Raw genomic sequence first — 12,590 nt, 5'->3', positions numbered from 1 at the left:
GGAAGAGGGGAGAAGGATGTTGACCCTGTTTGTAGAGGACCCAGGGAGAAATCGGTTTCCCTAGACAGAAGGAAGTCATTTTAATTCTCAGGAGATCAACAAGGTCTTGGTTTTGGTGTGCTGAGGACAGACTTAAATTTGTGCCCATCCCATTGGAAGCGGACTCAACCTTTAGTTCTGTAATTCAGGGTGCCGTGTGAGCTGTGTGCTAGCTCTGCTGGTCACAGTGTCTCTGGCCAAGGCTTCCCACCCTGGGGTTTCAGAGACCAGCGTGCGAGCCGCTGCTGGCACTTCTGACAAACGCCCTGAAACTGGGCAGGTTGTTGAATGTACGTTCTTGCTTGCTTTTCTTCTGTGAAGAGTCTTCAGAGCTGTGTTAGATTTTCAGTGAGACCTGGGACCCCGTCCAAGAAGATCAGGAACCCCACACAGTTCTAGGGAGAGAAACAGAAAATAAGCCTGGAGGGCAAGGAAAGAAAGAGGCCTTCCAAGAAAGCCAGGACCCCCGAGCGGGAAGGCGGGTCGGAGTGAGGGCGGGAGGCGGCCTTCCGGGATGTCTCACTCTGCCTCCCGTGGGGCCGCGCCTGGGATGAGCAGCTCCCATCTGCCTGCTTCGTAGCTGGGAGTCCCCCGGAAAAGCCAGGCATTCTGCCTCTGCTCACCTCTCCCTTTGGCTGTATCTTCCAGGGTAAGAAAAAGAAGAGGAAGCGAGAAAAGCAGCTGTCGCAGACCCAGTCCCAGCCGCCAGCCCAGGAGGCAGAAGGTAGGTCTTAAGGAGGCGCCGCATCTTGACTTCTTCCCGCCGTGCAGCTACACCTGCCGGGGCCCTGCCCTGGTCTCTGAAGGACACGGAGACAATGCTGTATGGTAATAACCGCCATTTCCAAGGCCTCCGCCCCAGGCCCACTCGGGTGGGTGTTACCGTCACCCCCTTTTTGGAGATGATCACTTCCGGGGCTCAGAGACGTGAAGGGATTTTCCCAGTCACGCCCCTTGTTGAAGGTGGCGGTGGGACTCAGTCCCAGCACTCTCTCACTTGGAAGACGAGGAGCTTTTCAGTGCAGCTGAGTTGCATCTCATTTGAGGGTTAGGTTCTGAAGTCAGTGCGCAAGGTAAAAACTGAATACAGCTGGAAGGATCCTTGAAATTGCCTTAGAAAACCGGCCCGTTAAGAGATTGATGCACCTCCTACCGGTGAATCCAATAGAATCAGATTTTCCTCCAGTGTCTGGGTGGTCGAATACCAGAAAGAGTTTGCTGGGGGCCCCTTTGTACCCCGAGTATGTACTGTATCTTTTCACACCAGAATCACCCAGCAGAGAGGCTCACACGGTGACCCATATTTTGATCACGCTTCCCACGTCCCAGGACACATACGGAATTGCTGGGTCCATCTGCTTTTTATTCCTCCTCCTTTCCTTTCTGTCTCTGTATCCTTCGTGTATTCATCTAAGTCTGGGTACATGTAAGTAAACTTGTACGATGCAAAGCCCACCGTATACCATGCTGCTTGGCAGGTGCTACACTGTCTCCAGCAGTACCGTGAACCAAAGATTTCACCGCAAATTGAGTGGAGATCCAGCCCCAGAGTGATGAGATTTTTAGGCAGAGGAGAAGACCTGACAGGCTGAGCTGCCTCCCTCCAGGCAGACGCTGAACAGGCTTTGGCATTTGGGCCTTGCCCCTTCCCTGTGCTGTCAGTGTCTGGATCTTGAAAGCCTCAGTCATGATTTCAGATTCTCACTTCCCTCCTGGTAGGCATTCTTTTTTTGGTGGGGTGGTGCAGCAGGGTAATTAAGTTTATTTATTTTTTAATGAAGGGACTGGGGATTGAACCCAGGACCTTGTGAATGCTAAGCGTGCACTCTACCACTGAGCTGTCCCCTCCTCCTCGCCCCCACCTCACCCAACGCCACTAGCTGCTGACTCTTTCATTTGTTTTTTTTGTTTGTTTGTTTGTTTTTTTCCCTAGGTGCTCTGGCCTCCAAAAGCAAGAAGCCATGTGTGCAGTACCTGCCGCCTGAGAAGCCCTGTGACAGCCCTGCCTCCTCCCACGGCAGCATGCTGGACTCCCCGGCCACCCCCTCCGCGGCCTTGGCCTCCCCGGCCGCCCCGGCCGCCACCCACTCAGAGCAAGCGCAGCCCCTCTCCCTCACCACCAAGCCAGAGACCCGGGCCCAGCTGGCGCTCCACTCTGCGGCCTTCCTGTCAGGGAAGGCGGCGGCCACCTCCTCTGGCCAGATGGGCAGCCAGCCCCCGCTCCTGTCCCGGCCTCTGCCCCTGGGGTCCGTGCCCGCAGCTCTGCTGACGTCCCCCCCGTCCTTCCCAGCCACGCTCCATGCCCACCAGGCCCTCCCTGTTCTCCAGGCCCAGCCTCTTTCCTTGGTCACCAAGTCTGCCCACTGAGCTGCCCCCTGACCCATGCAGGCTGTCACGTGACTCATCGAGTAGTAATGATGCAGAAGAAAAGACAAAAAGGAAACTTTATTGGTCAATATTTGACCACTCTGGACTGTTCTGTAAAGTGCTTAACGGCAGCACTTTACATTTTGTAGATGTAACCAGTAGCTGAACTTAAGGCTTTTTTAAAAAACAAAACAAAACAAACAAAAAAAACTTAAAAAAAAAAAAACGAGAACTGAAAACTGAAAAGTAGTGTTCCTCTTCCTGTATGTGCAGTGGTGGCTGGACCTGGGCAGAAGACGCCTCTCTCTCTACCTCTTGGACTTTCTGCCCTCCTCCCTCTCCTCATCGTCCCGTGTGTCCCGGCTTCCCCCACCCAGTCTGCATGTGGCCAGCGCTGCCATTTCCAGCCCGCCGCCTCTCCATCTCCATCCCATTCCTGGGCATCATTCCCCTTCACCTGGCCCACGTGTCTCTCCTTTGCTGAACTCCATTGGTTCCTGCCTTCATCTTCTTCATCCTCTGCCCAGTGTAAGGCTGTGACCGTGTCAGAAGACACCTTGGCCTGGTTTGTCTCCACCAGCGTCCTTTCCATCAGTGGCCCTAACCCCGCCAGCCTCCAGCTCTCAGCAGGGGAAGAGGTCCTCTGAAATGGTTCTTCCCTGCATTTAAAGGGCCTCAAGGTGCCTGCCACTTCCTCAGTGAAGAAGCCTGTGTTCCACCCCCTCATCAGTCAAGATGTCCCCTCACAGCCCCAGAGTGGCAGAAAGGACCTGGCTCCGAGGTCTGGCTTCTGTCACCTGGGCCAGTGCTAGCACAATCTGCCAAAGCTCTACAGACCCTCCTCCCTCCCCCATCACCTCACAAGCTTCTTCTGTGTGTATTTCCTTTTGTTTTTATGGGGGTTTTTTGGAGCAGTTTAAACTCCCAGTTGTTTATTTTCACAAAAGAAAATAAAATTGCAGTCGCAAGACCTCCTTTGAGTATTTTAGTCCTTTTGTTGAATTAAGCCCCCTTCCTCACACCAAGCCTGGGGTGAGGGTTTTGCAGACACACAGATAATTACTGCTAATTGGAGGGGGATATAAATCTTGCCTGATTCAACCAGAAAAATCCAGCCGAGCTTCCAGTCTCGAATGTGCACAGACCAGTCTGTATCGATAACTGAGATCCAGAGGGAGGGGTCTTTTTATTTCCATTTGTCCTGTAATTACCAAGAAGGGTGTCCTTGGATTGCTTTGCATATATCTTGCCCCACAGCTAATTTTTCATTGTTGTTACAGCCGTATTGAGATAGAATTCACATAACACAATTCACCCATTTAAAGTGTACAGTTTGATGGTTTTGAGTATGTTCAAAGTTGTGTACCCATCATCACAGTCGATTTTAGAACATGTTCAAAATTCTCAAAAAGAAACCCTATACACTTTTAATACCCTCCACTTCCTCCTTCTCACCCCACTCCCACCCCAGCCCAGCCCAGCCCAGCCCTTGGCAAACATGAACCTCCTTTCTGTCTCTGGATGTGTCTTTTCTGGCTATTTCATTTAAATGGAATCATACATACAATATGGTCCTTTCTCACTCACTTCTTTCAGCATAATGCTTTCAAGATTCATCCATGTTGTATGTAACAGCACTTCATTTGGTTTTTTTTTGTGTGGATGGTAAAACAGATAGAACAAAATTTGTCCTTTTAAACAATGTACAATTCAGTGGCATTAATTACATCCGTGGTATTGTACAACCATCATCACTGTCTATTTCCAAAACTTCTCATCACCCTGAACAGAATCTCTGTAACCATTAAGCAGTAACTCCCTTAGTTCCCTCCCCCTAGCCCCTGGTAACTCTTCATCTACTTTCTCTTTCTAAATATTTCATATAAATGGACTCATAAAACATGTGTCCTTTTGTGCCTGACTTACTTAACTTAGCATGTTTTCCAGGTTCATCTACATTGTAACATGTATCAGAGTTGCGTTTTTTGAGTCTTGATAAAATAATTTAGTCTTCTTTTACCTTTTTTTGAGTACTTGCCAGGTTTTTCACCCTACTCAGACACACAGCTTTTTAAATTGTGGTAAAATATATAATCTAAAATATATATATATGATATACATAAGTAGACAGTTTAGTGGCATCACGTACATTCATGATGTGCAACCATAATTTCCAGAATTTTTTCATCATCCAAACAGAAACTGTACCCATTAAACATTGACTCCCCATTTCCCCCTTCCCTCAGACTTCAGGAACCTCTAATCTACTTTCTATCTTCATAAATTTGCCTCTTTTAGGTAACATATAGGAAGAATCATACAGTACTTGTCCTTTCGTGTCTGGCTTATTTCACTTAGCGTAATGTTTCCAAGGTTCATCCATATTGTAGCGTGAATCGGAGTTTCATTCCTTTTTATAACTGGGTAATATTCTATTGGACGTATAAATTACATTGTATTTACTCATTCATCCATTCAGGAATACGTGGGCTGTTTCCACAGTTTGACTCTTGTGAATAATGCTGCTGTCAACAGTCACATACAAATATAAGTCTGAGTCCCTGTTTTCAATTCTTTGGGGTTTATACCTGGACGCAGAATTGCTGGGTCATACGGTAATTCCGTGTTTAACTTTTTGAGGAATTGCCAAACTGTTTTCCAAAGCTCTGCAACATTTTGCATTGCAATCAGCAAAGTATGAGGGTTCTAATTTCTCCACATCCTTGCCTACATATTATTTTGGTTTTTTTTTATAGCCATCCTACCACGTGTGAAGTGGTATCTCACTGTGATTTTGATTTGCATTTACTCAACTAATACTAATGGCGTTGACCCTAAAAGTATAGGCTTAATTCCAGACTCTCAATTCTATTCCATTTACCTCTGTCTTTATGCCGGTACCACACTGTCCTAATTACCGTCGTTCTGTAGTAAATCTTAAAATTGGGAAGTGAGAGTCTTCCAGTTTCGTTCTTTTTCAAAACTGCTTTGGCTATTACGGGTCTCTTGCATTTTCATGTGAATTTTAGGATCAGCTTGTCAACTTCTTCAGAGACACCCGCTGGGACTGGAATAGGGATTGGGGAGCACAGCTATTCTAACAATCAAGTCTTCTAGTCCATGCACACGGGATGTCTTTTCATCTATTGAGGGCTTCTTCAGTTCCTTTCAATAATCTCTCATAAATTTTCACATTGTCAGTTTTGCACTTCATTTGGTAACTTTACTCCTAAGGATTGCATTCTTTTTCATACGATGGTAAATGAAATTGTTTTTTAATTTCATTGTTAGACTGTCCATTGCAAGTGTACAGAAATACAACCGATTTTTGTAGAATGCTTTTACAGCTTACAACCGTGCTGAACTCATCCTAATAAATTTTTAGAAAATCCTCAGAACTTTATACAAGGTCATGTTATCTGCAAATAGCAATAGTTTTATTTCTTCCTTTCCAATCTGGATGCTTTTTGTTCTGTTTTCTTGCTGAGCTGTCTCGGCTACTTCCAGTACAAAGCTGAACGGAAGTGGTGAGAACATACATCATTGTTCCTTATCCCAGCGGGAAAGCACCCAGTCTTTACCATTAAGTATGACCTTAGTTGTAAGGTTTCTGCACATGCTCCCTTCAGACTGAGGAAGTTCCCTTCTTTTCTGAGTTTGTTGAGTGTTTTCATCATGAAGAAGTGCAAGGCAATTTTAAGACTTATTCAAGTTACACCCTACCATTCCCTCAGACCGAAATTGGTGTGAGTTAGGAGTTAGTGCTAAGATCTGCTTCTATTCCAGGCAGAAGCACTGCCTGGAGAAAAACCACACAACTGAAGCAGGTGCCACAGTAGATCTGTGGTGCCTAACATAGCACAGGCCCTCAGCACCGCTCATCGGTTATTACACGTACCCTGTGTCAGCTCCTCTCTTAGTCCCCTCAACAACGTTTCTCTCCACCATCCTCAAGCCCCCAGTTTAATCCCCACCCTCTTACTCTCAAAGACTGCCTTACCTCTCAGAGTATCAAGAAAATTGAGGCCAGCTCTAGTTTGATCTCCAACAGCCCTCCCTCAACATCCCCTCAGCCCCGGCCGTTCTAACCGCCTTTCCGCAGGTCTCAGTGTCAACCCCGGGTTCAACCCCGTGGGAACTGCACTGCTGCCCTCCAGACCTCGGCCCTTCGTCCTGGGTACCTTGTTCCACCAGTCGTCCAGCCGCTGTATCTGTCTTGTGATCTTGGCCTCATACTGTCTTCCTCTCAGTCAATAAAAAAACTTAATCTTCTCCCACATTAGAAACCCTGTTTCTCATTCACACTTCCAGGAAAAGGTGGTTTCTACTTACCTTCCATTCACCACCTATCCCACTGCCACCGGGGTTTGCTCCCACTACTCTACTGAAATACCCAAGTCCTTATCTCACCTCAGCTCTGTGCTGTGTTTAAGACTGTTGATTTCATTTTCCTTCTGGAAACACTCGCTCCTGTGACAACTGTGAACCCTCAAAGGATGCTGAGTAAAAAATAGTGGAAAACAAGGAGAGGTTAGTGTCCCAAAAGACAAGTGACAAGACTAGTAGCACTAAAGCTACAAAGAGGTCTGCAAGGTAGGAACTGCACGTATGGTTTTGTAACTTGCTCTGTTTCCAGTTGATAACATATGCACACAGAAGCCTATAGAAAAGGGAGAACCAACAAAATACTCATGATCATAGCTCTGGATTACAGGATAGTTCTATTTTGTTACTTTAGCTTATCTTTGTTTTTTTAACTTTTCTATAATGAACACGCTAATTATAATAATAACAATTTGGGGGAACCTTAATTATATGCTAGATACTGTGTTAAATACTCTGTATGAATTACCTAACCCTCAACACATTGACTCCCATTTCATAATGAAGAACTTGATACTTAAAGCAATTAAGTAAATTCCCCAAAGTCATGTGAATTACTTGTTCAATAACTATTCAAGAATAATAGTTAGTGACTATTTTTTTTTTCTTATCAAATTAGCAGGTTAAGAATACTCACTGCTGTCCAAGGTTGGGTAAGATAATAGCACAACCTTAAGCAAGTTGCTTCATTTTTTTGAGGGTCTGTCTCATGCACTTAACCAGTCCCTGATTACAAATAATACTTACTAACAGTAGAAAACTGAAAATAATTCAGATCTCCAATAATAAGGGAACTGTCACAAAAATTATGATAAACTCAAATTACTTTTTCTGAAACTGTTAAGTCATATTTTCTAAACAATACTTTAGTTAGGGAAACAGTTCCTATATTTACCTTCGAACTCCATGCTCACATTTCCAACTACCTCCCTGACATCTCCACTTGACTGTCTCAAAGGCATCTTAAACACATGAGCAGGATGAATTCATTTTCTATGCCCTACCCTTATTAAATCTGGTTTTCTACACCTTCCTCACCATCCCCCTCCCTCCCAAGTCCAGTCCACCTCCACAGTCTGTTGGTGTTGCCTCCCAAGTTTATCTCAAGTCCTACCACTTCCCTCTGTTCTCACTGTCCCTGTGTTGGTGCTGTTTGGACTACAGCGAGTCTCCTTACTGATTAACTCCTAAATCCACTCTTCTCCCCCCACCACCCTGACAGCAGATTCTTCACCTGACAAGCAGACTAACCTTCAAAACTTCCCGTCTCTCATTATATCTTTCCCCTACCTACACCTCTTTAATGGCTTCTGGTTTACGTTAGGATAAAACATAAAACTCTGGACATGGCCCACGAACTCCGCATGATTTGGACCCTTATTTTCTCTCCTGCCTAGTAATGGGTCAGGCTTAATAATATGCCATTCTCCTATCTACACACACAAACACAAATGTGCACACATATGAGTGTGCTAAGCCAATATCCTTTCTTTTAAATTGAAATATAGTTGACGGATGATATTATGTTAGTTTCACGTGGACTACATAGTGATCTGACATTTGCATGTATTACAAAATGATCACCATGGTAAGTTTAGTAACCATTTGTCCTAGGCTGGTATTCTCTAAGGTTACTCAAGTATTTATTTAGGGGAGGCGGAGACAATTTTAGAAACATTCACTTACCAATTCACTTCCTCTAGCCAGAGTCATGGTTCTGAAATAATTTGGCAAACAATTTCTCACTTCACTCTGATTCTTATTCTCTCGCCTTAGTGATGAGAGTGTGTGAGATTCCCTTACAACAGAAAAACACTGAGACGCATATTTAAGAGGTTTTAAATAACAAGGCACTTGTTCTTGAAAATTGTATGTATGCCATGTACTAGTCCTTAAAACCCTTTAGAATTTGGACTAACTAGTACTGAATGCCGAGGAACCCGAATATTGTACTCAGACTGCAGGGGAGTGTTTATCTCCTGACAGCTGTAGTCCTTTTCAGTGGGATTACATTTCAACCTGCGTTAACTGGCATAGTTTTTGATGTACTTTTGTGCCCCAAAGAGATTTATGTTCGGGACAACTCTCAGATTATTTACTCCTTAATCCAGATCTGCTCCAGCCTCATCCCCTGCCATTCTTCTTCTTCTCTGTTATCTGACAATCCTATCATCACCTTTTTTCTTACACAAAATACCCAGTTCCCTCCTGTCTCCAGGCCTCTGCACACCCTGTACACTCAGCCAGGAAAGCTCACCCTCCTCTTCCCTTCAGTCTCACCAGAGAAATACCTACACTCTACACCTGGTCCTCAGCTCAAAGTGCCTTTCTCAACAAAGCTCATGTTTTCTGTACTTCTCTTTCTTAGCATTTCTTGGAATGTGTGCGCACATGCACACACACACATCTGTGTAAATATTTGATTAATGTTTGTGGTCCACTAGATTACATGTTCCATTAAGTTAGCGCCTACCATTTTTTAAACCTTAGTCCACGAAGCACATACTCTGGCCAGTGTTCATAAAAAGATTTCATCATAAACAACAATAATTATAAACGTAATTTTCAACAGTGTAATGCAAAACTGCCCAATGATTCCAATTTGGGAGACAATTAATATGCATAGAAAAAAGACAACGAAAATACACTAATTAAGAAGGAAATGAAAATATATCTATTTGTATTTGTTAAAAAAAAACAAACTAGATGTAAAGCTGCGGAGTAGAGAGCAAGAATTTTCTACCTGTACTTAAAAAAAAAATCCCGTTCTGACTTTTGAACCATTAAATGTATTACGTAATCAAAAACATTAAGTATTTGCCGGACAGAAATACACTAAAACATTAATACTGATTACCCTGGAAGAGTGGGACAAAAATTTTGTTTTCTACTTCTATACATTCAGTGGATTTTCTGCAGGAAACATGAAGACCTTCTAAGATCAGGAAAAGGATGGACTTTTTAGAAAACATCTCTGGCGACCTCAGAGGGCAGTTCCCATGGAGTCGGGAGAGAGGGCAGCAGGGTTAAGCAGGCTCCCGCCATGGATTTCCACACGTTCGTGTGCAGCAGGGCAGGAACCACGAGACACGGGGAAAGATACGCAGGAAGGCGATGCGGCGAAGTGACGCGCGGCCCAGCGACGTCACACTGCCGTGGGACCCCGCGAGCCAGAGAGCTCGTGCTCGGCCTGGATAGTCCCGTAAGTATGAGAGGAAAAGGGGAGTGACAAGTCCGTTGCGACAGCCACGGAGCAAAAGAGCCAGGGAAAGGTGGATACGCCCTTCACAGAGGACAGCACGACACCGCCACCGACAAACTCCGCCACAACCGGAAGGAAGCTGCGGAACTACTCACCGCGCGGGCCTTTCCCCAAGCCCCGCCCCGGGCTCCCGGCGGGGCTGCGGAGGACGCGCGCAGGAAGGGGCGGGGCTTCGAGCGCTGAGCCCGCGCGCCGATCTCGCGATAGCAGTAGAGGGCGGAAGCGCAATCTGCAGGATGCGGTTCCTGGTTGCGTTTGTCTTGCTGAGCGTCGCCGCGGCGGGTGAGACCCCCCATTTCTGCCCGCCCCCAATAATCCCACTCTCGACCCCGGGCCCACCATCCTCGCCGAGGCCGATCCCCACCTGACCTCACTTCCCTGCCCTGCCCCTCACCACCCCTCCGCTCGCCATCACCCCTCCTCCCCTGTTTGTCCGTTGCAGGGATTTGCGGGTTCCTTTCTCCCCGCCTGCCTCTGTTCAGCTAGCTGGTTTCTGTTTTTCAGAGTCCGTGCAGCCCACTTCTTCGCCAGCCACCAGCCTCGCTCCGAAGGAAACTCGGCCTTCTGCAGGACCTCTCACCTCTAGCCAGCCGTCTAAGCAAAAAGATACTGGCAAAACCACTCTGAAACAGCACTCCACGAATGACAGCTCTAGCCGGCCGGCATCGGAGCTGCACACCACGAAAGCCGGCCCTGGAGAGTCGACATCGGAGCAGCAGCCCTCTGGAGACTCCAACCAGCAGGTCCCCAGCGCCTCCTCTGATGACAAGGAGGTCACAAAGCCTGACTTCAACACACTAGCTGACAAAACTCTACAGGCTTCCAGAACTGAAGCTGGGGGAAACGTATTACCGGGCTCCGAACCCCCTTCTCCCCAGCAGGAGGGAGAGGATAAGTCTTTAGCGCCAAGTGAAGATGTGGAGCCCAAGGACACTGAGGAAGAGGATACAGAGCCTGAAGAGGATTCACCACCCAAAGAAGAGAAAGAAATGCCTGACCCTGTCTCCAGTAAGAACCGTGAAGAGACGTCTTTGAACCCCTTGAATAAGCAAGATGACTCTGATAAGGATAATTTTGGAAGTGCCGGTGCGGAGAGCAGCCACTTCTTTGCGTATCTGGTGACAGCAGCCATCCTCGTTGCTGTCCTCTACATTGCCTACCACAACAAGCGGAAGGTAAGTTGAGAGCCACCCTAAGAAGAGCAATGGGGTTTCCTCCACCCGGAAAGCGTGGTGTAAGTGTTCATCACTCATCTGCCTGTAAGCACTGGGAATTTAAAACAGACTTCGGTTTTTTTCTCAGACCCTGCCAGGGCTATTTACTCCTGTTTTAGAAACCATTTGTTTTCATGTCTGTTTCCTCTGCGGGCCCTCTGCTGTTGCATCAGGTGCCGAGTTTAGGACATTATTATGACCTGACCTGAGTATCCTCCCATAATACTGAACTTCGATCCTTCACAGCCTGCGAGGACCTGAGTACCTGTCAGTTTGTTAGTTAGAGCACTTCTCTTGCTGCTTCCACTCTCAAAAAAGACAATGCTTCCTGTCTTCTTATTATCTCTAGCTTAGTAACCACTCTAACTACAAAATGATTGCATTTCTTATTGAGCCCTAAGAACTTCGTAGTTTCTATAGGCTGGTTAAAATTGAAGGATTCAGTTCATGATAGCCATGAGGCCTAGGGCTGTGAGAAATGAGGGGAGACATTTAGTAAAATGTCCTTGTTCTACATCCAAGTATTCATCATGGCATGAAATGAGAGTGATAAGGTTAAGATGAAGTAAACTGGGGGGTGAGAGAGTATATTGGCAGATAAGTAAATATTGCTTATGATTTAAAAAAAAAAAAAGGGATCGCTTAGCCTGGAGGAGGCTAAGTTGGGGAGGAGCTGGCAGTTCTTTTCACCAAGTGCTCTTGAGTAAATGACTCCCACAAGCTAGAGCCTAGAACTGCCCTCCTGCATCTGACATTTCCTGTTTAGCAGCATGAAGGATTCTGATGTAACGAGGCCCTGACCTTTCTGTGGACATACTGCTTTTTTTGCTGTCAGGGTCATTAACAAATGGGCCACCAGGTGATTACCTCTGATTTCAGAGACTGAAACATGTCATTATAGAGTGACTTGTTAATCACTTTCTTTTTCCTTACCCTAGATTATTGCTTTTGTCCTGGAAGGGAAAAGATCCAAGGTCACTCGGCGGCCAAAGGCCAGTGACTACCAGCGTTTGGACCAGAAGGTAAGGAAGGAAGAGCCGGGTCCATGGGAGGGATATGCGCTTTCAGATGGGCCCAGCAGTGTGCTTGCATCTGGCATGGTGGCTGCAGCTGATTCTGGGGCGGGGTCGGGGGCTACCATTGCCCCTGCCCTTTTGAGACTTACAGACATCCATATAAACATGTCTGCAGTGTTGGAGCTAGAAGAGATTCTCAAGTACTCAACAGCTTCTTTCTTAAACAAATGAGGAAACTCAGGCCCAGAAACACTAGGTTTTTCCCCCTAATTTCCCACTACAAGTTTATGGCTAAATCAAGGTCTGAGG

The 12,590-nt window shown here is 46.3% G+C and overlaps 2 protein-coding genes and 1 long non-coding RNA gene across 4 annotated transcripts in view; 2 read left to right on the top strand and 1 right to left on the bottom strand.

Moving 5' to 3' along the window:
- TCF7L1 (transcription factor 7 like 1) overlaps positions 1-2,458 on the top strand; it is a 143,035-nt gene extending 140,577 nt beyond the window's left edge. Inside the window, exons 11-12 of the mRNA XM_072951552.1 lie at positions 688-763; positions 1,973-2,458. Of these exons, the coding sequence (XP_072807653.1) occupies positions 688-763; positions 1,973-2,406 (510 nt within the window). The 3' untranslated portion in view covers positions 2,407-2,458. The remainder of the gene's footprint in view (positions 1-687; positions 764-1,972) is intronic.
- LOC140690031 (uncharacterized) lies at positions 56-10,196 on the bottom strand. 2 transcript variants are annotated; one of them, XR_012065214.1, is made up of 4 exons: positions 10,147-10,176; positions 6,817-6,905; positions 663-839; positions 56-434 (listed from the first exon to the last, which is right to left on the bottom strand). It is a non-coding gene; the product is annotated as an uncharacterized lncRNA (long non-coding RNA). The 2 variants fall into 2 exon arrangements; XR_012065213.1 differs by lacking the exon at positions 663-839 and having other exon boundaries at positions 10,147-10,196.
- TGOLN2 (trans-golgi network protein 2) overlaps positions 9,991-12,590 on the top strand; it is a 7,599-nt gene continuing 4,999 nt past the window's right edge. The window contains exons 1-3 of the mRNA XM_015238759.3: positions 9,991-10,333; positions 10,556-11,226; positions 12,204-12,287. Of these exons, the coding sequence (XP_015094245.1) occupies positions 10,288-10,333; positions 10,556-11,226; positions 12,204-12,287 (801 nt within the window). The 5' untranslated portion in view covers positions 9,991-10,287. The remainder of the gene's footprint in view (positions 10,334-10,555; positions 11,227-12,203; positions 12,288-12,590) is intronic.

Source organism: Vicugna pacos, chromosome 28 (genome assembly GCF_048564905.1).
Source record: "Vicugna pacos chromosome 28, VicPac4, whole genome shotgun sequence".
NCBI classification, from domain to species: Eukaryota; Metazoa; Chordata; class Mammalia; order Artiodactyla; family Camelidae; genus Vicugna; species Vicugna pacos.
This window is presented reverse-complemented; position numbering and strand designations above follow the sequence as displayed.